This window comes from Maylandia zebra, linkage group LG16 (assembly GCF_041146795.1).
Source record: "Maylandia zebra isolate NMK-2024a linkage group LG16, Mzebra_GT3a, whole genome shotgun sequence".
Taxonomy (NCBI): domain Eukaryota; kingdom Metazoa; phylum Chordata; class Actinopteri; order Cichliformes; family Cichlidae; genus Maylandia; species Maylandia zebra.
Window position 1 is genome coordinate 26,192,936 of NC_135182.1, and position 26,338 is coordinate 26,219,273.

The window sequence follows — 26,338 nt, forward strand, 5'->3', positions numbered from 1 at the left end:
AGGCAGGGAGGCTTCAAAATAAGACTTCCTGTTCTATCTTTCAAAATAAAACGGATTTTTATGATTAAAAAAAAATACTTGCACAGAAATGTTAAGTCTTGGCTTTATTATGTAAAATAGCCTGAGGCTGATTATACCTCGCTTCTTATCCTTTCATGGAGAAAAGAAAACCACTTTATTTTCCTCCATTATCTGCAGGTTCACACATAGATTAAAAAAAAAGTTTCTCTTAATACTCTTAATTTTTATTATGTAACGTCCTCATGCGTGACCATTTCTGTGGACAGATTTTCAGCTCTCAATATTTTGATTAATGTGGGACTGTTTGCTCTTTAAAGACTTCATTTATCACGGATCTGCTGGGGGAGAAGTAATGACATGACGGGGACAAATGCCACAGGCTTCTGTGATTTTATGAGCTACAGGCTGCCTATTAAAATTACATGACATCCCATGACCAAGACAGTGATTAAGGGTTGTGATCTTAAGCCTTCTCCATCCAAGTCTTAGACTATTTCTTCTAAAATAAGCCTTCAGTATGTGCATATTTAGATTAGATTGAAAAGTAAAGAAGTTAAAATGTTAACAGGAAGCTCAACAGCTAATTATGTCCACTTTTTTTTACAATAATTCAGCCATAATGGACACTTTTATGAATGGACAAGTAATCATATGGTTGCATCAAGCAAAATATACTTAGGTCAAATAAGGACTGAACGACGGTCTAGACCTCTGAATCATCACTCTCTCAACATTCAAAGAGAGCAAAGAGAGTCTGATTGTCAGGCCACTAAAGTCCAGGGTCAAGCGCTGCAATGAAAGCATTATATGTGCACGCTGCAGGTGGCTTTAAAGGACACACTGCTGAAGCCCCCAAGTTTCTTATATCACAGCATAAACAACCTGGTGAAAAGTACAAAATTGACGGACATCTCAGTCTGCAAAGGTGTGAAAATAATGATCGCTGCAAATTACTGTGCCTTAAGTTTAAGATTTCCTCAAGTCTTCAGCATTAAAATGCTGCATTTTTGGACATTACATGTCTAAAAACAAGAGAAATACAGTACCAAAGGACATTAAAACCAACTATATTAAGTATTAATGCACTTTATGACTTGTTTCATGTGTACGGAGATCATAAAATTATCATATTGCCCACTTTCATTCATCCTAATCCTAATGTCCATATTTATCTAATTGTTTTAATTCAAAACCATTTACTGACTGGTACCATCATCATGTGGATCAACAGGAAACCTGGAATCGTTCAAAAATGAAACTAATTATTATTATTTTATCTAATTTTCACCTCCTCATCTCCCTCCTGCTTGTGACCCTTAAATTAATCTCAGTAGCTCAATGCTGAACGATGTCACTCAAAAACGCATCTTGAAGTGAAAGAAGCTATCCACTGTAGGAAGCGATAAGATGAATACTGCACAGATGTGTGAAAATAGGTGTTGAACACAGCTGGAATGTACAAACCATGAAGGGAGGAGTCACCTGTGATAAGCTGTGTGGTCATAAAAAACAACTGCAGTTGAGCTATAAAAAAAACCTGTTTTGCTTAGGCTTAAAAATGATTCTCCAAGGGAAGGATGTCTCATTTTTGTTACATGTCTGCTGTCTCATCTCCTCTCTCTTTATTGGTCTTCCTCACATCTTTAAAGGAAAGCACAGAGACACAAAGAGACCAAGTGAGGATGTGCAATTTGAAAGGTTAGGTGGCGTCTGTGTTGTTGTTTTGTGCTGTGCCCTGTTTTGTCCTGCAGGAGCTGATTGGAGGGCAATTAGCTGCATGAGCTACACCTGAGCCCAGTGTGCTCAGATATGAAAGCTTCTCATTTCCCTGATTCCTCTCCTTGCATCTTACTCTCTCTCACCAGTGATGGAAATAGAGGAGCTGAACAAGAGACGGTCGCTTAATGAAATGAGACGCCCTCGCCTTGGAGCAGCAGCAATTTAAAGCAGTGTCAGTTAACTGTGATGTTTGATATTATTTTGTAATAATAAACACTGCAGCTATGTTTTAATATCTCAGGTGTAACTGAGCTCACGACTGTCTGGAACCTCTTTTAATTAAACTCAAAATATGGCATATATATAAATGTTATCCTTGTTTTTAATCACACACACAGGAACACTTAAAAAGCTGAAAGTGTGACCATCTTAATTAACTAAAACAATTTATGAATGCAAAGATGAGCTGTTTAGTGAGTCCTTCCACCCTGGTTTGTATATTGCAGCATCTTTTGTATAAACTGAAAGTACTGCTGTAGAGGATAGACCTGTGCAGCTTCGATTATATATCCTCTGGTTAGCCTCCTCTCTTCTCCAAATGCATTTAAAGTGTTGAGACACACTTCAGTGTGGGGCACTGAGATTGATTTCCAGGTCACAGGCAGGAGGTGAGAGGAGAAGCCCTCTATCTCCCACTATGATCAGCCTGGCTACAGCAAGCTCCTTAGGTTTCTTTATTTTGCTTTCCCAATACACTGACACTTCATTAGGTATGCTCCTGCTGCTCAACTGCTCGTTAACACAAATATCAAATCAGCCAACCACATAGGCACAACATAAAGATTGTTAGGTCAAGGCAAACTGCTAAAGTTCACACCGACCATCATAATGGGGCAGAAAGGTTATTTAAGTGAGACTGAACGTGATATGGTTTTTTTACTTCTATTTTATCGAAATTGTTGATCTTTTCGGATTTTCCAACACAGCTGTCTCTGGGGTTTAAAAAAGAGAAAAATGTCCAGTGAGCCACAAACCTGTGGGCCAAAGTGCCTTTGTGATGTCAGAAGTCACAGGAGAATGGCCTTGTGGACAACAACCAAGTTGGCAGAAGAGCATCTCTGAGTGTATAACACATTGAACACAATTTGACCCAATTTGCTATTTCTAGGTCATCTCTGTTTACTTGAACATGACAGCAAGTACTCAACTGTCCTCCACACTCATCTCAATCAATCAGTCACTCTGAACAGGAATGTTGCAGGAAAACAGGAAACTGTTTGAAGCATGCTGGACCAAAATCTCAAAAGGAAGACCTTACACGAATACAGAGAAAGTAGAGAAAAAACCCAACAAATTACCCCTTATGAGCAAGCACTTGGCGACAGTTGGAAGGAAAAGCTCCCTTTTAACAGGAAGAAACCTCTGGCAGAAATAGGGAGGGGCGGCCATTTGTCACGACCGGTCGGGGTTAAGGGGAAGAAGCTGGGACAAAAACAAGCTGTGGAAGAGTACCAGTGATTAAAATTAGCTAATGATTAAATGCATAGTGAGTGAAAAAGAAACACTCGTCATGGGAAGCCCCCAACTGCCTAGGTCTATTGCAATGTAACTAAGGGAGGATTCAGGGTGACCTGATCCAGCCACAACTAAATGCTTTATCAAAAAGCCTAATCTTAAATCCAAACAGGGAGAGAAAAGATGCCTAGAAGCTGAAAGTGGGTTCAAATTCACATAAGCAAAATATACCCAGTGAAGTCACAGGTATATATACATGTTGTCTTAATGTAATAATGTTTTCGTAAACACATTTCATGTCTCTCAGTCCCCGTTTGAGATTGTGGGCTGAGTTTCACCGTTTTTTCCTAAACCACTTCACTGAATGAATCACCTCGAACAGTTTTCAGCTGCATTTAGACACAATTTGCAGATCTGTTTTAACCTTTTACAAAGCACGTTTTACGCAGTGATTCACTTGTGATGCGTAATGACAACAACAGGTGGCCCAAATTAAACCACAACACAGATGCCATTTCTGAAACACAGCAACTCAAAATTGTCCACACTTGTTGCTGCTGAGCCGGCTCCAGAACAGCAATTTTACATAAAACCTGGGTTTTTTTTCATAAAAGTGTCCTTTACATTTTTCTTATATAAGATGATGTTTACTTGAGTCATCCTTCATATAATTATGAGAAAACATGGTCACTTTCAAAAGAAAATTATAGTATGAGGCATATACATGCATTGGCGATCCTCTGTTGCCACTTTTACTGTTTCCTGATGTTTCATCACTTTGTATTGACAGAGGAAGCTGTTTCTGTTTTACTTCATATTTTTTGCCATTTTAGTCTAAATGGTAAATGGCCTGCATTTGTATAGCGCTTTACTAGTCCCTAAGGACCCCAAAGCGCTTTACACTACATTCAGTCATTCACCCATTCACACACACATTCACACACTGGCAATGGCAAGCTACATTGTAGCCACAGCTGCCCTGGGGCGCACTGACAGAGGTGAGGCTGCCGGACACTGGCGCCACCGGGCCCTCTGACCACCACCAGTAGGCAAACATGGGGTTAGTATCTTGCCCAAGGATATTTGGCATGCAGCCAGGAGGCAGCCTGGGATCGAACCACCGACCTTCTGATTAGTGGCTGACCTGCTCTGCCACCTGAGCTACAGCCACCCCACAGTAGTCTAATCCAACCACGGGGAACAGCCGCACGTCCTTCTTACTTGATCTGGTGTGCGATCGCTGGTCAGCTGTGTTTTTAATATGACTGGCTGTGTGTGTGATCTGAAACATTTATTTGGTTTTGAGCATAAATAAAACTGTTCCGGCATGGTTGAAGTTTTTCTTTTCTTTATTTTTTCCAAAGGTGTTCAAGGTTTTGTGAAACTGAGCTTTGTGTTTGGAGTCTTTGGAACAGATGGAGGGTTTCAAAGACTCCAGGAAGGCTGAGTGCTTCAAAGGAGGCGAGAGAGGATGACAGTGTGACCTATAGTTCTCCTGATACTCTGCAAGATTTAACTTGGTGAAACTTTAACTATAGATATACATTTCTACACACTTGTTTTTTGTTATTGTTATTAGTGATATTAATGACTGAACCACCATAATAGTGATTTTATTATCATTATAACAATAGAAATGTGAATACACACACTCACTAATCTAAACCTGTTGTGTAGGTTTAGATTAGTATAAAAATAACAATAATAATAATTCAAAAAGGCAGAACTCAGACCAGACCCAGCATAGAGGAGCTGTTTGTTAGTTTAGGTATTAATAATTAAAACATGTTAAAAGTTTATTTTTATATTGCAAAAATGGGAAATATAATTCTTTGTTAGGAGAAATAGATAATAATTATTGGTACCCAAGTCCAGGCTCTCTGAGTTTGGATAATAAACAACCTTTATTTTTGTGGGCTAGACCCATTAAAAATACACAAACAAGGATCGAGTAAGGCCTTTTTCAGGGTTTCCTTGGTTATGAGTTGTAGTTTTTTTGTCTATAAGTGGCGAGCTGAGCAGAGCTCTACTCTGGAAACTGGGAGAGAGAGCAGCAAACAAACACAATGACACATGAGGAGAAGATGGTTAAACATGAACAAGATGAAGAAAATACAAAATAAGAGTTGTGCTACTGTGACGTAAACATGGTTTTTTTGTATTTTCTTCTGCTACCACCTTTATAATCTTTACAGCCTGGCCAGCAGGGGCTTAATTGGAGAATAAAATCACAGGTTTATGTTTAAATAGTGCCAGTCCACAGAAACAGTCATCTCAGAGCAGGTAAAGACCTGATGAATCAGTGATCCCTTATGAGCAAGCGACAGGTGTGCAGGTGAGCAAACAGCATGTAGGAGACGAACAGAGAGCCACACCTGGACACACAGAGAGAAAGAGAGCTGAGAAAGGGGAGGCAAAACAGACTAGGAGCCTCAAACCTCTCGTCTCCAGCGGCTTCCTGCGACTCTGACAAAAAAAAAGCCCTGCAGGTGTTATTCATGCGTCACCCTCATGAAAGGGCACAAATACATTTTTACATTAATGCACCATGATAAACACCATCATCAGAAATATCAGTAACAGGAACACAAATGTGGATGGCACTGTGTAGGATTATGACTGATTTACTGACCTTTATCCTTCAAAAGAGAGCTGTGGAGATTGTTTCTGATACTTCACCGTTTGCCCGGTATGTGCACTGTGATAGTCTGCTGAGTGTTTTTGCCACACTTGCATTTCAGACTTAACATCTGATGGCTTCTTAAATAAGAGGTCTGTGACTGCGAATCAGTAGGCGAGGTAGCCGAGCTCTGCAGTGATTATTTCACTGCATAAATTATGCATGTAGAGCTTGAGCCCAGAGTAAATCAAGATTAGCTTTCGAGGTCATTAACATGAATCATCAGCATGTGACTTGCATGTAATTAATGCAAACTGCACTGGCTCAGAGAATTTGGAGACTATGATAAATTCATGGAGATACTGAACATGTGCTCTCAATATTGCTTAATATTAAACACCTTACTTGATTTACAGTTTGATTAACTGTGACATCATAAGTGATGATAAACTTAGACGGTGGCTGTTCTCAGCACATCATGAGTCTAAATCAGAGTCGTTTATCGCCCTCATGTTGTTGTGAGTAGTCAAAGAGGCACACCCAGAGGGGCACAGCTTATCTGAAATGACATGTTCTCTGAAACTATCTTTAATTAAGTCGTGGATTGGGCGTTCATACTTCAGCACTGAAGCTCATTTGTATATACTGCCATCTTGTGGACAAATCCTAGAACTGGAACGGAATGCAGTGAATGAGTGAGTGAATGAACAACAAACTAAATGTGGGATGAAGAGTAAGCTATATTTAGGATCCCAGGACTTGCAAACTGAATTCATGGTACTTGGGGAGGATGGGTGCTGGTCATGTTGGGACATTCAAGGGAAAACCAATAAGATGACTGTTAGGTTAAAAGGAGAGAGGAAGGAGCTAAAATGGCTTGTTTCAGGCAGATGATGAACTGAAAGCACTGTATAGGATTAATAAGGATTACTCTGAGCTGTGACTCAGGCAAAACTGCTCTAATAGGTAGTTAAAAATGTAGAGTTAAGGTGTAATCTTTTTGCCAGGAAAACGTTTTAGAAACACCTTTTAAATGTAAGACAAGACCCTCATGTTCAGATGATGGGTGTTTTTTCATAACAAACAGCAGAAAGAACTTCCTGTAACTTTCCTAAATACATCTCTCAGCAGTGTGACCTGCAACCAGCATCCATGTTTTTGTAACACAAAGACTTGCCTCAGAGCCGCCGCACCTCTGTCAGCTGTCCGGTCGTCAGCACATTCACATAAAGTCGAACACAGTGAAAGCTGCCATCTACATCAAGACCCAGAGACAGAGGGTCCAAAGTGACCGACCCGATGACCGCAGATTATCAGCATCATTGGAATGTGTTGAAAGTGAGACGACAAATCCTAAGTATAACTTCCTCTTGTAACACAAGTTCAAACTCTGTGAAAATCCTGCAGTCCTTTATATGTCCTCTGCTGGGTGAAAGATTCAAAAACGCCTTTTCATCAGGGATAAAATGAACTTGGCAGCAACTTGGCTGCAGTTTTGGCTTTGCTCGCTCAAGGTCGTCCTCTCTTTGAGTTAGGTGCAGTCTGAATGTATATCAGCGAAAGACAAGGATGATAATTAACCCGGTGAATTAAATGCCAGAGCTTTGATTTACGTTAAGACGTCTCCATCAACAAGATCTCACCTTCAGCTCGGGGGAGACATTCTGACATGAAAAGTTTTGTTTTATTGTAATTACCTGCTTTTTCACTTCAATGAGAATATCTCCTGGCTCTGACACACTTGCTGTGAGTGTGATGTAAGGCATGATTGTTATAATTTTTTTTACAGTTAAGTGCTTGCGATGGGCTGCAGGGTTTGTTGCCATGGCAGCCCCTATTAGACAGATGTCTTTAAAAGGAGAAGAAGAAGAAGGAAATACTGAGGAAAGAGCTTCTAGTGTTTATTACAGCTACTTTACTGTTAAATATTAATTCTCTGCAATGGGCAACAAAGATTCTTGAACTTTTCACTCAAACATTGATGTAGCCAGGTCACTGAAACAAAGTGACAACAGAGAATGTTGACTTGATATTTATACATAGCCACAGCTGTGTATAAATATCACAGTGTTCGCTGGAGTGTGATTACATTTGGATGTTAGACAGAAACCGCTTAGGCTTAGAAAAAATTGTTTGGATTAATATGTGTGTGAATGAATCAATGAGGCTTGTATTATAAAGCGCTTTGAGCGCTCAACCAGAGTGGAAAAGTCCTATATAAGACCGGCTCCATTTACAATTTACTCTGTTTAATGTAAAATATATAAGCTTGTAAAGGTCCAGTGCATTTAACAAATGACATTTATTTGAAACATATCTGGCTGCAGGAACATAATTACAGCCTGAACTGCTTTTATTAAAACTTTTTTATCAACATTAGACACAGATGTTAGACAAAGATATCACAGATTTTTTAATGTATTTATTCCCTGTTGTTAAACAAAGGTTGACTTAGTCTACTCCTTATTTAAGCTTTAAATGAGTCTATTATGCATGTTTCATGTTCATATTTTGCTTCACAATTCAATATCTGTATCTTATACTGGGCCTTTGTCATAGATAGGCCTTTGTAGATAGATAGGCCCCTAAACCCCTAACCCTTTGTAGAATATGGACATATCCACTAAACAACAAAAGCTGGTTATAAGCTAACCGTAGGCCAGTTAATGTTAGGCTCAAGTGTTCTAAAAATCACACCCTACCTCTGATAAAGAATTTGATTTCATTCTCATATTATATGAGAGTTTATTTGCTAAGTGTCCCAGTCCAGCAATGTTAGATCACTTTCAAATGACGTGTTACAAAGCCAACTAACAGCAGCTAAAAGATGCTCATAGCAGCTAACAGCAGCAAAAACAGCAGCGCTTACTCACAGAAAAGTTCAGGATATCCTCAAAAACTCACCAATGTATCACTATCATCAGACAAAAATTAGCTTCACTAACTCTTTGACTCATAGTGGACTCCTTTCACAAAGTTTTACAGCCTCCTCAAGAGAAAACAGAAGTGGACACATATTGACAGCTGAGGTAAACACCAGGCCAACAGCTAACACTCGCTACAGATGACCGGCAGCCAAAGTTATTTATCCTACTGACATCTAGTGGTGAGATTTTGCACGCTGTACTTCTAAGAAAAATTTAGCAAAGTACCTTAAATCTGCATTCATACTACTGGCTAGCAGGGGGTGAGCTCTGTCATTTTGGATAAATTTCAGTAAATTTGCAGCTCCCTTTTTGTTTGTTTGTTTATTTTTATAATTTGTTTTATGGTATGATGCCAGTTACATTCAAAAACTGCACACAACCAACACAAATATGCTTGCATGGAGTCCTCCAAAGACCTAACAGCATGTAGCTCCACATTGAATATCCTATTTGTAGGTGAATGTCTTGTCTGTTACTGTGTGAACTCTAAAGTTGTATGATATAACCTCACTCTGCTCTACAAGTGGGTAGAGGACCAACAACAGGTCAGTTCAGGATGAGTAACCCACAGTTATTAGAACATGTTTGTACATCTAAACTGTTTTTTGAAAAAAACAACAATGACTCCTGATCACTTTTGATGATGTTTTTCCAAGGTTTTTTTTTTTTGCTATCACTATTGTATAATTCATGACACTGCTCTTCTACATACTTATAAATATCCCAGCGACACAGCTGTCTAACTGTCTCCTCAGCCCCACATTATATTGAAAAACAACAACATGATTCACTCTGGAGGAGCCGAATGTTTGCTGGTAATTAGTATGTGCAATTTTTAAAAAAGTAAGCCACTGATTACATGTGTTTACAGGCTGAATCCTCCATCTAATCAAGAGATTGGCTTGGGTGTAGTAACGCTCTGAGGACTCAGTGAATATTTTCTCTCTGGAATGTGGCTTTCTCTGATGAGAACATTTTTTTCAAAGTGTGTAAAGTCATAAGGTAGATTTGTATGAAACATGAAAATGTAGCTGACACAGGACCTGAGCGACGCATCTGACCATTCGGTTTACACATCTACCATTCACTAAAGCCTCATCAGAAGTGGTTTCTGTAGAAACGTGGCTGCTTTTTAAATTAAGGCTGAAGACTTTTGTTTGTCTCTGCTTTTTATTAAATCAAGGAATTACAGATTTATTGTACTTTCCTCTTGTATTTCTTAAATTCCTGTCTAAATGTCAAACCACTTAGCATTGCTTTGCCCCATTGAACCTTTGATGTATCAAATACCCTGACTAACCTGATGAGGGTGCTGTAATCAAATCTCACCTTTTAGTTATCATGTTTTTAGAGATTTAAAGACAGGAGTTAATACTGTTGTACAAGTGGTAGTCAGGATTGTCTACAGATGTAGAATTTCTAGTGTGATTTAAATTTAATCAAAAATGCCATTTTTGCATGTACAGCATCAAAACAAGCTAAAAGTAACATCAAATTTAACATTATTGTTATGAAAACAAGGACAAATGGCGGTGGTTGAGTATAATTCTGCCACTTGGTTGAGTGTGAAAATCCTTAAAATCTGGTTATATTAAAGTTTTTGATTATTTCACTTCTTCACTGACAATGTTTTTGTTTCATTAAATGCGAGTCTGTGGCATCTTAAATCCTCTCCTTCATTATTAAGTGCAGTATTTCCACTGGCTCCTCTCAGGTTTCCCCTTTCACTCATCACTCAGGCATGCAGCTCTAAGGTTACTGCTTTGTTTAATTCATTGTGCTGACTCTATGTTACTCTATCAATGCAATAAGGAATAAACAGCTGTTCTTACTGTGGCACAAATTTTTAAACCCCTTTGTCACATCTCATTCTTCTAAAGGGAATCTCACTGGCCTTTAAGCAGCTATAAATCGGCGAGGTGAGGCCTTACAGTGTATCCTTATTCACTGGTATAAAGGAAAAATCAGTATGTTAGCATTTAAGTTTCACTGATGAACCCACGAGGCATTACACCACAGCTGAGTCACCTTTTAGCTAAACATGGCATCTTAAAATAGGAAAACAGCCTGTAGATATCTTACTTTATTTAAAATCAAAGCATTTTAAGAACAAAATACGTTGGACGGTGCATCTTTTCCTATAAGCTGCAAATACTGGGAATACTAATGTAGAAGACAGAAGGACCCAAAAGCATGGCTCAAAGCTCCAAAAAAAGCTTTATTCCTGGGAACTTGCAAAGTAAAGCTGACATAAGGGCAAACAAATAATCAAAAGGAATTAAACTAGTGACACAGGATAAGAAACACACAGCTTGAGGGAGAAGGCAACAAAGAGCACGGGAAGACAATGAATCCACACATGGAAGACACAAAAAGCTGAAACTAATATCAGATGATGACCCAGAGGTAGTACAACTAGACATGCTGCAGAGACTAAAGACCGCCAAAGTATAACAGGGAGAGACAAAACACTTGACGCAATGACAAAAATGTAAACAGCCACAAAAAAGACTGAGTCAGATACAGAAATGGGGGGGGTACAAGGGATAAATAAAGAACCATAAAACCAGAATATTACAAAATATTCTTAGAAGCACAGAACCAAAAAAAACCTCATACATCCTAAAAACTCAAAACCCTGGGTCCAAGACTCAGAGACCATGACGACTATACCCACAGCACTACAAACAAAATCGACTCTCTAGCCACCTCTATATGGAACAGTGATTAATCGAAAAAGTAAACTCACTTCAAAATGTGTTTATGTACTCATGGTTTTTTGAGAGTTTTTATAAATGGGCTTTAATTTTTTTTAAAATATGTAAATGCATTTTTGATGATTTGATGAGCATGAATTGTGTGCTGAAGATGACCATACAGACTGTTGCAGGAATGGCCAGTGATTCTATATATGAGTGGGACTGGCTGCCTGTGTTTCCATTAGCCCTGCAATGGACTGGCTCCAACCCCTGAGTGACCATGAAAATCGACAAGTGGAAGAAAATGGAAGGGACATAAAATACTCATGTCTATACTTTGTCCCATAAAATGTGTTTGGTAAGAAGTGGCTAAAAGGAGCTGCAGATGTCAGAAATTCAACTCAGGTTGAATGGTGTAATGAGGGAAAAGGACAAGGAAGCACGAGGTCCTTTTTCATCAGGTGGCGAGCAGCTAGAAAGTAAAATGTGGTGGTAGCCAAGAAGTACAAAACTAAACTGCAGCAGTTGACATAATTTATTTACAATAAAACCATCCCAGGGAATTTAAAAAACTAAAACTATAGGTCTCACTTATATACAGGGGCGTAATTTCCAGGGGGGTTAGGGGGGTTATGACCCCCCCAATAATCAGACCCAACCAATACAACCCCCCCCCCCCCCAATAAAATTATGAATTATCCTACATACATAGGCTGTTGATTTTCTTTACTCATTTCAGTTATTACCAGCAAAATAGTTGCATGTTTAATCATCTGGGAATTTACCCAGACTACCCCAGGTGCAACAGTCTTGAAACCATCACACAAATCATTCTTCCCCAGTTGGGTCTCATTTGGAGAGGCATTCTTACTGGGTACAACTCCTCCACCACATCTGAATCCAGTTCCACAGACAATTCCAGGCTAATCTCCTTGGCATCCATCGGGCCAGTCCAACCTGTTGCTCTCATGAAGCTGTGCCATCTTCATGTTTGTGCCACTTATACTCTGACACCTCTCTCTGATTGCCTTCACCTGCCATCTTTTATGTAATATCAATTCAATAAAACTTTATTGATCCTGAAGGTTGGCCCTGAAGGAAACTGGGTTAATATCAATTTCTGGTAATATCAGCAGGTGTGGATAATTTCTTTGATTAAGGCACGAAGTAACAGTGGGAAGGAAAAACTCCCTTCTAACAGGAAGAAACTGAATCAGGATGATCAGTCTTGCAGATGCTATGCACAACAGCATTTCATGTGTGGTGATTGCATTTGGATATCATCAAAGCAGAGCCAGTTTGTAAAGATGATCATTTTCTGAACACAATATACAGGAAACAGAAACTCCAATTGCTCACAGAGCTTGTTTTTCTCAGTAATCTAAAAAGTGTTTGAAAAAATTCCATTGACCTTTTTTGTTAAAGGAACTGCGACGATGCAAACTCTTGTTTTGGTGCACACAAACACGGTCGTCCCTGTGCCACTGTGGCCCTCTCTTTACATCATATTCAGCCAAGAGGACAACCCCAATCTGGATTATTTATACAGGCACTGATCTCAGTATTTGAAACTTTGACCATGTTTAAAATGGACAAATTGTAACAGTGTATATTCACTGTTACTATATAAGTATATGTCACAGGAAATAATTCAAAGAATAATAGAGCTGCTTTAAATTTCACTAACAATACTTAAAGAAATTGGGACCTTGCTGCTAAACAAACATGTCTTCAGGCCTTTACCCTCATCCATTTTTAAGACCAAAAAAAAAGCATAAAAGGTCACGTGTATATGTTCATCATATCTGGGTTTCCATGTGACATTTGGCCTAAAAAGTGCAACAGATGGTTGTAGAAGGAGCTTTACTCATCACAATCTATAGCATATTAACTAGACTTTTGATTTTATTATTAGTAACAAAGAAACAATGCATCTCTTCATATGCAAGAGAGAATAGGGAAATAGATCACAGGTAAAATGTCTAAATCAGCAGAAGGTATATATGTTAATTCATTTTGGGGGGTAATGTGTCAATACAACCCTGCTGCAAGGGATTCGGAGTCTAATCTTTCTTTAGTCAAGCTCAGCAATGTGGGAAAACAGGCTCATGAATGAATGTTGTGGCTCCTCTGGTTGAAATAAAGCTGGCATCTATTCTGGCCTCCATTCACATCAGTGGACACAAGCCTCAGACAGACTCAGCTACCCTGGTTCTCATCACCGGGCATTCAAGCATTTTAGCTCAGTTATTCCACCATCAGTGCCACTCGTGTCTGAAAGATCTGCTACCTTATCATTAAAGCTCCACCAGGATACTTCGACAAGCAACAAAGACTAGATTCAGAGCAGAATAATCATTACCTGCTGCTACAGTTGGTTAAACAAGATAACTGAGGTAACTACTATCTAGCATCGCACATTTTGGAAACGTGCAGCAGAATGCAGATGTACTCACAAATAAATTAGGTTATCAAAACTTTATTTGTAAAAGAATAAGCTTTTTTTTAAAAGGTTTGTTTGTATTTTGCAGAGTTACAAGGACAAAGTAAAATATTTCCCAGTTCTGAAAGATTGTAATGATCAGAAGATGGAAATATTTGGGGTTTAATCATCTCAAAACTGTGCAATGCACCACAGAGCTTCAGTGCTTTGAAGTGCACTTTTCAGAAATCTCTTGTTAATCAAAAGGCTCTTTTTGTTTATGTAGAGCCTTTCATCCCTCAATTAATTTAATTTTCGCATAATAGTCACGTCTGTGTTTGGTCTGGGCTGTGTGCAAGCACACTGAAAGTATTTCCTAGCTTGTGTGGACGCAGTTCTGATTTGATGAAAACACAATCACATAATAAACTTAAATGGCCCCATTCCAAAAGAAAACATGCAGTGTTTTAAAGCTTTTGCGGTCCACACATTATCACACTAATGTTCCTCTGACTGTGCACCGCATAATCAAGAAACGCTGAATTACCATTGTTATTTTTGGACCTTTTATTCCTCTTTCATTTATAATTTGGCATTGTAACAACAACCACATTGGACAGAAATGACGAAGTTTCTATTAAATAACAAAGTCCAGGAAGTCCTGTTGATTGGTGCAGGGATAACAGGGCAATATATCTTCAAGTGAAATCACATTCATTTATTCTTTAACCATAGAGGCAGCGTAACGCTAAACTTTTATCAGGGTTGGAGAGTCTTGTTCTATCCCCAGCAGTGTTCTTGCTCCACTTCCTGGACTTTTTTTTGTTCTGTCTGCACTTCTTATGAGCACCTGTTCTTTGGAAAATAAAATTTTCTTGTTAACCCCATTTACATTACAGCTTAGAGAGAGGGGGGAGGAATCAAACTGCCTGCTCAAACTTAATAAGCGAACTCACCTTCTGCCCGAGATACGTCTTCCCTAACTGCCCGGGTGTTCTTGAATTAAATTAGGAAGAATCGCTTTAGGACACATCCAACAGTCGGATGTCTTTCAGTCGGATATAAAGAACAAAACATGTTTCTCCTTTTTCTCTGAAAACCCTTTGAGTGATTACTTTTCTTCATAGCAGGGCAAAGAAAATCAATGCAGAGTTCAGAGTATAAATTACTCATTAGTGCTAGAGCCACAGCACAATAGTGCTGTGTTTTTTTGGGTTTTTTTTTTTTTTTGTGGAGTGCCAGGATGATTTAAAGCTGCTGACAGCACCAGGCGCTTACACTGCAATAGGCTCCTGCTGTCCCTCTTGTCCTCTATCATTTGTATCGATGGGTATAGCCTGTCTGCTTGCCTGACAGTTAATCTCTTCTTCTCTTCCCTCCTCCTTCACTAACTATTACTCTCTCCTTTCTCTCTGTGAGCCACCACAACTCCTCCTCTTTCTATTTCTTGCATTACCTCCCCTGTTTTGTTTTGTTTTTTTCTCACAGATGTCGTTATGATGTATGATTTCACAGTAGCTCAGACAGCCAGTGTTGCTTAAACTCTACAAGACATCTATTTTTTCTTACATGGGGACCTATTCTGGTTTTTTCCAGTATTTTTTCTCTTATATGATTCACAGTCAATTATCTTCTACATTCTGAGTTAATCTAGTGGTTCTCAAACCACCAGCATTAATTTTAACACCATTGTTTCCCCCAATCATGACCCTTTTTTAAAAAGAAATAACCCACATTTCAGCATCAACATCATTCGACTTGGCTCTGAAAGCCACTGCTTTAACCCAGCTTCCTTGTGACTGGCTGCTCAACACAAACAGAAGGTTTGAACAGCAGGTTGGTTTGACTTCTGTGCTTATTGCTGTGTACCTTAGATGACCATATTAGGTATATCTACTCTGTTTGACATCGTTCTGATCCAATAGAAAAATATTGGGGGAAAAAAAAAACAAATCTCTGAACCTGAGAGTTTGGAGCAGTCAGGGATTCCTTGCAAATATGCTGACCTCATTATTTGAAACCTGCGTCATGTTTAGAGCATCTACCTCTGTGGATCATGAACTCTGACCTCTGGTTAGATGTGAAAGAAATGCAATTTCCCTTAAAGCATGCTTCTGATAACCAAAATACATGCAAAAGAAACATATGCACTGTAATTCTATGCCTTTATTAATTGAACTTAACATATTATTTAAAAATTTCAGTGCAAAGAGAAGAGAAAAGAAGAGACTGATTGAAAAGAGCTAGAACTGGTTCTGTATATCCAGTGATGAACAGAAAACACCGGAACACAGAAAATGGAGAAGCTCGAGTTTGAGATCAGAGTTCGTTGACCTGCTGTGGCAACATTACCAACCAACAAATGTGTACATTTTTCTCTCTCTCCTGTGTTTAAAAGGGAGAGAGTGGGGGTGAGAGAGGCCCCAAACAGCACCTGCATGTAGAATAATCCTTCAGTGTAGTTGACACATGTGTCTGCAGAGGGATCTAGCAGCTCTCTGTCTACCTTTGTTTCACAAACACTGCTGTGGGGATGTTTTGCTCATACCACAACAAATGTTTACACCCTCCATCATTTTCCCTCTTCTTTTCAGTATTTTTCACTGTCAAAATAAATCACATTTTTCTTTAAATGAGTACAATAAAAGGGGAACACGATAACCTAACAATGGAATTACTTATTATTTCCCATGTATGTTAGCATAGACATAAAATTAATCATTACACAGAATTCAGGTTTATATTATTTAGTTTATTATTGTATTGTTTAGAAGTTAGTGCCTGAAACTGCAAGCCTTTGTTTTTAACAACGGTCTCTCTTTAAACTAGTATTAATGTAGGTAACTGAGTTATTATACTCCCCCAAAAGTCTTTTTGTTAATTCCACCATCTCTAAGAGATACATCATAGCAGGTATTACTAATACTCACTCACATACTGTCTTGCTTTTTCTCACTTTCATTCCTCTTCTCTCCAGAGCATACCTCCACCTCTCTGGACTCTCTCCCACCTGCTCCCTGCTCGCACTAAGACCACAACATCATCTGCAAATATTATAGTCCACAATATACTTCCTGATCTCTTTTCCATAGTTTTATTGTATGGCTCAGCAGCTCTTCACATCACTCTTGCTCTTGAAAACTAGTACCAGCACACTTCTGCTCCGTTCTTCACAGACACTCTCTCTCTAGGATTTAGTTTGGTGAAAAAGCCCCTTGCCCTCTCTCCTAGACATCTCTATACCTCCACATGTATGTAATCCATCACTTAAGGTGGATGTTGATTTTCAGTTAAGGGTCTAAATACTTTTTTTCAACTAAACAAGAGTATTTTGTGTTTTTGTAATTCAAAAAACTTCCCTTGATTTAGAAATATGTTTAAATTTACTTCCATTTTCACTCCTGTGTTATGTTGGCATCCCCTGTGTCAGAAACAGTAATGCATTTTATTTATAAAACTGGAGTATTTCCTGCAGGTTTTTCCACTCTCCAAAGAATATTAGAGTGAGCCATACTGGGTCTTTTGACTAAGGTTGTTACAGTGTACCACTGGTGTAATGCTACTTCTACTTTTTATAAGAATGGTTTATCGTCTGTTTTATGTATGTTGCTACAACAACTCAATTTCCTTCTGGGCTTAATAAAGTTTCTCTGATTCTGATTCTAAAACAAAATAAAACCTAACTGAAGCAATTTTGTGAACTTGGAAAACTATACAAACAAAAATGAAATTACCTTACTTTAATATGTTAGTTTGGTATAAAATGTTATTATGTTATAATTAAGACTTTGGATGTCTATAAGACTTTGTAAAAGTTATTTTTATTGTAAAAACGTGTACTCTCTGTACTCTCCAGAGAATTAAAAAACAAAACAAAACAAGAAAATCCGATCTGAAAACTAACTGAAACTAAACTGAATGAAAAATAAAAAAACTCAAAATTAAATAAACTTTTAAAGTAATGAGAAACTACAAAACTATAATGACTCCATACTGATTTCCTCTGGTTCAAAAAGACCAACAAAATCTATTGTGATGGCCCTAAACTGGTTTTCGGAGGGAGCGGCTGGGCTCGGCACTTTCCGGCACGCTTCGTGGATATTGACGTGAGCTCGTGGCCGCCTCTCCCAGACTGCTTTATGTCTGGCAGCAGCGGCCATGCGCGGTCGCCATATTACTGCGCACCCCTCCCCTCCGGCCCCGTCACAGACAGCGCAGACCACGGCAGCGGTGCGGGAGGCTCCATACTGAACGACGCTACCGCCGGGGCGGACCAGTGATACAGCAAAACCCAAACGAGGACCCAGAGGAATGGATTTAACCCGTGTACGGCGCTTTTATTAGAAGTGTTTCGCCTTTTAAAGCTTCTAACTGCGGATTAAAGGTGGCTCGCTTTCACTTCGTTTCCTCTTGTTAAAAGAATAAGAATACAAGAACCCAGCAGTTTAAACAGCCGAGTTTGTGTTTAGCTAGCCGGTGATGGAGAGTGGCAGCTAGCTAGCTTTTAATATAACGCTAACTTACTCAGCAGCTTTTTGCCCGCTTTTTGTGTTCATTGCAGCGTGGCGTCTTTTTCTCTTCAACAAAACATACAGAAATGTTAGCTTGTGTTTAATAAAGGCGCAGACGGACAGCTCTGGTAGTTAACCGGCGAACTGGCATCAGCTGACGCTAGCGGTCACTAGCTTCTTTTGCCTCGCTAGGATAACGCCGAAGCGAGTGAAAGAAGACAAGGGTGTAAATATCGGCACAACTTTTGCCTCATATCTGCGCACTTCGTTGAAATATCTATTGTTTTTTTTCTAGATAATTTTTTTGGTCGTTTGTCTGTTGAGCGTAGTTTTGTCAAAACGGCGCCTTTAACGAGCTGCAGCCTTATTGCATACTGTCAGAGACCAACTACCGCCCGGATCTTCTCGAAATGCATCATCCGGACCCTGCAGGAGACTCTGGCAGTGTTAGAAAGATGGCGCACCAGGCTGTCTTTCACAGAAGGGGGAGCAACACTGGTAGCGGGAGCGGCCCCGGGCTGTCAACATCAGCTAACCCGGTGGTTAATAACAGCCACGTACCAGGCGATGACTACCCGCCCTCCCTGTTGATTCAACCTCCTGCTGGCTCATCCTCCCCGGGTCCCCATCATCCTCCTCCCCCCCACAGCCTAAATCTGCTCTCCCAGCCCCAGCCCACACAGTCCACTGGAGCTCAGATAAAAAAGAAGAGTGGTTTCCAGATCACAAGTGTGACTCCAGCACAGGTATCTGTTAGTACCAATAACAGCATTGCAGAGGATACTGAGAGCTACGACGACCTGGATGAGTCCCATACTGAGGATCTGTCGTCTTCTGAGATTCTGGATGTGTCCCTCTCCCGAGCTAATGATGTAGTTGGAGCAGAGAGAAGCTCCTCAGAGGAGACGTTGAATAATTTCCATGAGGCGGAGACCCCTGGAGCAGTCTCTCCAAATCAGCCTTCACACCCCCACACCTTGAACCAGGCACAGAAGCAACACGGTGGAGCCATGGTGAATGGGACTGTACACCATCAACATCCTCCACATCCTAACCATGCCCAGGTCTACCCTCTGTCCTCTGGCTCCGGGATCACCGCGTCTGGTCTCACCTCTGGAGCTTTACCTTGTGTCACCCAGAAAATGCCTTCTAATATGGGCGGCCCTCAAGAGAGAGTTTCCCAGGCTGCTCCTTCAAGTATCCCCACTCAGCCTACGGGGACTGCAGTCCCGGGATCTATCCCTGGAATGCACAGCTCTGCTGCTGGCAATACAGTTAGCATAGTTAATCCCCAGACCACCAATGTTAGTAATGTGAATATGTTGAGCTCTGCCAACGTGCCTGTGAGAGGGGGGATCAGCACGAGTGCTAGCACTAGCAGTGGCGGCTATCCTCTCAATGTGATGAGCAGCAGTGGAGGGAGTGGAGGAGGAGAAAGTGCTGCTGCTCCAGCGGGGAGCAACCTAATGGCCCCCACTAGCATGATCCAGCAACACCAAAACTTAAACTCCAACATTGCTATGACTGCTACAACTACTGTTGCTGTGAGTGTCTCTGGAGGCGTAGGGCTCCCCAGCGGGCTCCATGGAAGAGTTGGATCAGCTGTGCAGCAGCCTGTGAGTGCAACTGCTACAGCTGCAACCACAGCTCCTGTATCAACTGCTCCTGCGGCCCCTGTGGTGGCCACCACCACAAGCTCTCGCTTTAGAGTGGTGAAGCTGGACTCTAACTCTGAGCCCTTCAAAAAGGGCAGATGGACTTGCACTGATTTCTATGATAAGGAGACCCCAGCTCCTGCCCCCACTTCTTCTTCTGATCCTGGGTCCCACAGCATACGACAGTTTGTCTCTGAGAGCTTTGCTGGGGGGTCGGAGAGAGAAAGCACAAGTGGGAGTTCTGTGAGTAGTACTATGAGTACATTGAGCCATTATGTCGAGAATGTGTGCAGTGGAGATGTTGGTGGACCACAGCATGCACAGGATTACAACTCCCCTCCTCAGGGCTTTCAAGGAATCCTCCCCAGCGGTTTAAGCATGGGGGTATCTCACACCCAACCCCAACAGCATGATAAAACTATTGCGGCCCCCTCGGCACCTACAAACGTTCATCAGCCTCCATCCATGCCGAGCCACCAGACCACCATGGGACTCACTGCTGTGTCCCAGCAGCAGCTCACTTATGCCCAGGCAGTTGCTAATCAACCCCCAGTAGGTGTTCAGCAGCAGAAGATGGGTTATGCCACCCTACCACAACAGCCAGCTGCTGCCCCCCAAGCACACACGATGTCGATGAGGCCACCTGAGTACACACAGCTGCAGCAAAGCATCCCTCATTCTGCTGCTGCTTCCCAGCCTTTGTCCAACCAAGCTGGAGCCACATCTGCTGGGATGGCTAACGGAGCCTGCCATATGATGGGAGGTCCTCAGCAGCCCCACTCTCTTCAGTCTACCACCTCTAGTATGTCCTCTCATGTCGGGGTAGCTGGTGTTGGCCAGCAGCCTCAGAACCATCCAGGCCATTTGGATTGCCAGCAGCAAAAGCCGCAGTCACTCCCAACACAAATCCAAAACCAAGGGCTGAGCACCCAGCTGCCAACAGCGGCCCATCAGAGCCAGGCGTCTGCACCAAGTGTGCCTCCCCCCAACCCTCAGAGCGATCACCAGGCCCAGGCCCAACCCCAATCTCACAACACTGGGAATACTGCTCGGATGCCCCCGCAGGGAGTTCCCCATAGCCAGCCGTCTTCTGTGAGCTTGACCCATGACCACAGCAGTGCCCAGGCCCTGGCTCACGCTGCACAGGCCAGCGCCCTGTATGCCAGTCTGCCGAGCTTCACCACCACTCAGCTGCAAGATGCCCAGCGGCTGCTCCTCCAGCATCAGTCGGGTTTGTTGGGGTTGCCCAAGCTGTCTGGGGGAGAGACTGGATCCAACACTGGCCATGGTCAGGAAACTGAGGGCAACGCTGCCACCGCCAGTGCCTTAACAGCACCAGCTGGTCTCAAGACTGTAGATGGAGAAGAGGATGGGTAAGAGACTTCATTTTTATACTTTTCTCACTTATATTTGTTTGATTATCTGCAAACGGTTTATGGCTTTCTTTTTGTTTTGTATTAAAAAAAGAGTTTTGTGTGATGGTACTCAGCATTTTAAGTCTGTTTGAAGCTGAATGAGTTCACTGTTTAATGTTGCAGCTGTGAGGGAAGAAAAGTGTTGTTGTTATCCTAGATCACCAGCCGACAGAGGCCAAGCTGCTGCACTCTCTCTGTCCTCTGTCAGTGGGATACAACGCAGGGCTCAGCTGGATGTGACGTTTCTTGTCTTTATCAAGTGGCTGCAGTGATTCAACATTTTACCTCACCCGCCCGCCTGCTTGAAATCCCGGCTGTCTGCCTTACAGGGCACATTTTCTGCTGGGCGCACAGTTCCCTGTAGAGACTCTCAGCACATTTTGTTGTTGAAAAGCAGAAATTACAGTAGCAGTTGTCGATGACTTAATAAGCAATAGAATAAGACAGGTATGAAATAAACTGACAGCCATTGTCAATTTTGTGTTGTAGTCAAAGCAAGTCTTGAAATGCCCTTTCGTCTTTAGGAAAGAAACAAGAGTTGCCAGGTTGCCTATTCACATGAAAATGAAGGCACATGGCTCCTTTTTTCCTCAGTGAAAGCTTATTGATTTCATTAAGAGCCTTTTCCCTCTCTCTCTCTGCTACTGGCAAACTTGAAATCCTTTGGAAATTCCTCACAAGAAGTTTTAAGAACATATTTTGAGGTTAGACAGGAATTTTAATCACTGTGCAGCACGAGGGACTTGCTTTCATTTCCGTCACCCCTAACAATCTGAAGTCTTACGAATATGTTGGTGTTACTGTCACCTTTGCCCTCATAGCTTTAGGGATGTTTAGCATATCTGAGTCTCAGTCAGCGCTTAGCGAAGTGATGCCAGGTACAGCTGGGAATGTGGAGGGTAACATGGAAGTTATGTTAGTTTGTTTTTTTTTTTTGGAGGGGGGGGGGGTTGCCTTTATGGGTCAGCTGGGTAGATACTAAAGGGTGACTGTTTTTATCACATGATGTTTAACTCAGGAATTTGAAATCTATGTGGGATCAGGTGGATTATTGTCTTTAATCATCACTCATACCAAAGCCCTGCTTACAGATTATCTCTGTGAATTATACTCATTCTGTCTAGTTTACCTGCTATCAGTGGTAGTGGTAATATTTTGACTCTGTTTTCTTACTTTTAGACTAGTCAGTCTGCACCATACAGTGGCTTGTGTGGCTAACATTAACAGTGCTAGGACGAGCTACCTTCTGTGCTTGCAAACACCTGTGCATAGTGTAAATAAACATGTCTCCGGTCAGGTGGTTTTAAGCGAGTTTACTTTGATGCGGCCTACATTTTGCAGATGAAAATAAAACAGAACTGTGCTGGTTTGCAGGGCTGTTACCTGCCCTGTCTAACATTGTGCTTCTTTACAACTAAAGTGAGACAAAGAGTGGGTCCAGGACGCTGGGCCCGACATTCGACAGGTAACTTGGCAAAAACTTTAACCCAACAGATAACCGGCACTGTACATTAATGCAACATGAGAAATTAGTTTAACTTAAGGCTTTTTGATTATGGCAAAATAATAATTATGGCAAAATAATAATCCGAATTGTTGGTTAAGCTCAGTTATTTAACATGCTGCTTGTTATTGTCAGTAATTTCAACACTGTACAGTTACAGAAAACAGACTTTTTACAGCAAGTTTCCTTGAAGATAGGAAGAAAAAAAAAATTGATAGGGGGGAAAAAGAATAAAAGATATGAGCTTGGTAGGAGACATGAGGTCTGAGAGAGTTTCAGACCTGGGCTAACAGGTATTTTTGACTTTAAAGCCTGTGTAACAAGAGTAGCTGCCACAAAGAAGCCCATGCATCAGCTTAGCTACCTCGCACAGCTCAAGAGGCCTTCATGGTAGCTACAAGGTGAGACCTGGTGACTGAGGCAGTTACAGGCAACTGATGATAATCTTTTCACTTGTACACCAATGAAAACGTTGCAGTATTTCTTTTCCCCCACATAGTTTCGTTTTCATGGCTCCTCCCTAAAAGCTCAAAAGTGGTGGTGTGAAAATGAATGCAAAAGTAATTTCGAAATCCAATGATTATTGTTTTTTAATTTATAGTATTTCTGCTGCAAATTACTGAAGGCAGCAGCTTTTAATCATCTAAGCAATTATTTGTTCACAAATAATTGTGAACCTGAGATTTTTTTTTTTTTTTTTTTTTTTGTATTACTGATATCTCTGCCTCTCTTTCATGTTCACTGACAAAAGTAATGCACTTCCGTGACTGCATAACAGGCATACTTCAAGAAAGGTATTTCCCTTGTGATTCTATATTTGGACTTGTGCAGACAAAACACAGTAAATTAATCTATTAATTACAAAACTGCTATGTAAAGTTATGTTAAATGACAACCCTCTTGGGTTAAAATAAAACTTAATTTAAAAGCATCACTTATTACCAAGACAAAAAATGAACAGCAGTTGTGATCAACTGCATGGTTTTTAAATTATTGAATAATCAAGATTACAATAATGACCACAATGATTGAGCAGCCTTGCCACCAGTGCAACACGGCTCTCCACCTAAAGAAAAATGGTTGCATGGTCAGTATTACAGGAGCTAGATATCTTAGCTGGACTTTTGAGAAAGGTTGCCCCAAGATATAGAGCCTCTACAAAAGGCCTTATGCAGATTAATTAGTGACATGATACTTGAAAATGTCTTTTGGCAACAAGAAATTCAGTTCTGTTTTGGAACATAAATAGAGTGGTAACAAGGGTAAGTGTGGAAGCTGACCTTATTCTTAGCATTTCAACTTCATTCTCAAAATAGAATTTCAAATTTATGCTGAGTTTTAAACAACAAAGAAACACTTGATGTGGTCTCAGTGGTCATTTGGGGAAAAATGGGCTGTCAGAAGTGCCCTTTGTTAAACTGCAATCAAAAGAGGAACTGACCACATGTCAGATAACATAGGAACTGCTTTGCTCATTGGTCTGGCTTAACATTGTGGCATCGTGCCCTTTTGTGTTTTGGACACACAGTTTTGAAACACTTATGTTTTTAACAGTCACTAACAGTTCCTGCCCACTGTTATTGAATTGTTGCCCTAACGTTAGTTGCAGTAACAGAGGAATGACTGTTCTAACTTTAAATTTCTGCTGAAACATTATGGTCATTTTGTGCAGAGGCTGTCACTGAGATGTTTTTTCTTAGCTTTCTCTGTCTGGTAGAAATATGTGTACAAGTATGTTGTGAACAGGGAATCTGTGAGCTGTATTTAGGGTTGGACAGTTCCTGTGGTCTTCTCTGTGACTGTTGATGACCAAATTTTCAGTTTTTGTTATGTGGGATGACCCTGTCCTCACGAACCCCTCCGGAGCCAAAGCTAACAGTTAGGTGTCCTCAGAGTGCCAGTTCATCTGTCTGCATGTGTCTCTTTGAATGAGGGAGCTTGTCTGTTGTACATATCCTGAGTCTGTCCTGCGAGTTATTAATGAGGTGTGTGAGTGAGTGTGAGGATGCCACTGCTGGGGTTTACTGGCAGCTAATAGTGATTAAAAACAGAATGTCAAATGTTCCTGTGTGCAGAACTTTAAGTAAAACCTGGCATGCTCCCACGCTCATGGCTCATCCTGTATGTGAGGAAGTGGTTTCGTGAGGTGAGACTTCACATTTGTGTGTATTTGCGTCTTGTGACCAGAGGTTTTGTAGATTGGCAAGCTGTAAAAGTTTGGTCAGAAATGAATATACAGTGGTGTGGAAAAAGTGTTAGCCCCTTCCTGATTATTATTATTATTATTATTATTATTATTATTATATTTTTTTTTGAGGGGGGGTGTTTATCACACTTGAATATTTCAGATCCTCAAACAGTTTGAAATATTAGACAAAGATAGCACAAGTATAAATGCAGTTTTTTTTAAATGAAGGTGTTTATTATTAAGGGGAAAACAAAAATCCAATCCTTCATGTGGAAAAATAACTGGTTGGGCCACCCTAGGCAGCAACAACTGCAATTAGGTGTTTGTGATAAGTGTCAATGAGTTTTTTACAGTGCTGTAGAGAATTTTTGCAGAATTGTTGTAATTCAGCCACATTGGAGAGTTTTTGAGCATGAAATGCCTTTTTAAGGTCATGCCACAGCATCTCAAGATTTTCCAAAGTCTTTATTTTATTTTTTAAACCATTCAGAGTTGGACTTGGTTTGTTTTGGATCTTTGTCCTGCTGCAGAAAACAAGTGCGCTTCAGCTTGAGGTCACGAACACATGGCCAGACATTGTCCTTCGGGATGTTTTTGTAGACAGCAGACTACAGCAAGTCTTACAGGTCCTGAGGTGGCAAAACAGCCCCAGACCATCACACTACCACCACCATATTTTACTGTTGATATGATGTTCCTTTTCTGAAATGCTCTTACTTTTATGCCAGATATAATGGTACACACACCTTCCAAAAAGTTCAACTTTTGTCTTGTCAGTCCAGAGTTATTTTCCCAAGTCTTGGCGATAATCAAGATGTTTTCTGGCAGGCAATCACTTTTTCACACCACTGTAACACAATTTTTTTTTGTTGATTTTGTTTTAGCTTTAATGAGGCAATTCATCAATTACACTTTGCTCTACTTGAGCCTCCTTTTTATTTGTTTTCTTGCTTTTTTGAGATTAAAATGGTCAGTTTATTAACTATTATTGGCATTCCTCTTGTGCCTTTGTCTCACCTCAGCAGTATTGCTTGTAATTTCACTAAAGGACCCACTGGGAAATGAGAATCCCATCAATGCCTGGATATACAGTTTATTGACTTGCTTTGATCAACTTGCTCTCGACATGTCTGCCTCTTTTT

At 40.7% G+C, this 26,338-nt stretch overlaps 1 protein-coding gene across 2 annotated transcripts in view; it reads left to right on the forward strand.

Annotated features, from left to right (window-relative positions):
* The first annotated feature begins 18,069 nt into the window (after window positions 1-18,069).
* Window positions 18,070-26,338, forward strand: part of LOC101472453 (TSC22 domain family protein 1) — a 42,193-nt gene continuing 33,924 nt past the window's right edge. The window contains exons 1-2 of one of the 2 annotated variants that reach the window (XM_024805408.2): window positions 18,070-21,462; window positions 21,662-22,421. In XM_024805408.2, the coding sequence (XP_024661176.1) occupies window positions 18,845-21,462; window positions 21,662-21,776 (2,733 nt within the window). In that variant the 5' untranslated portion in view covers window positions 18,070-18,844 and the 3' untranslated portion in view covers window positions 21,777-22,421. Of the gene's footprint in view, window positions 21,463-21,661; window positions 22,422-26,338 lie in introns of those variants that run through there. The other variant, XM_024805407.2, reaches the window with a different exon arrangement.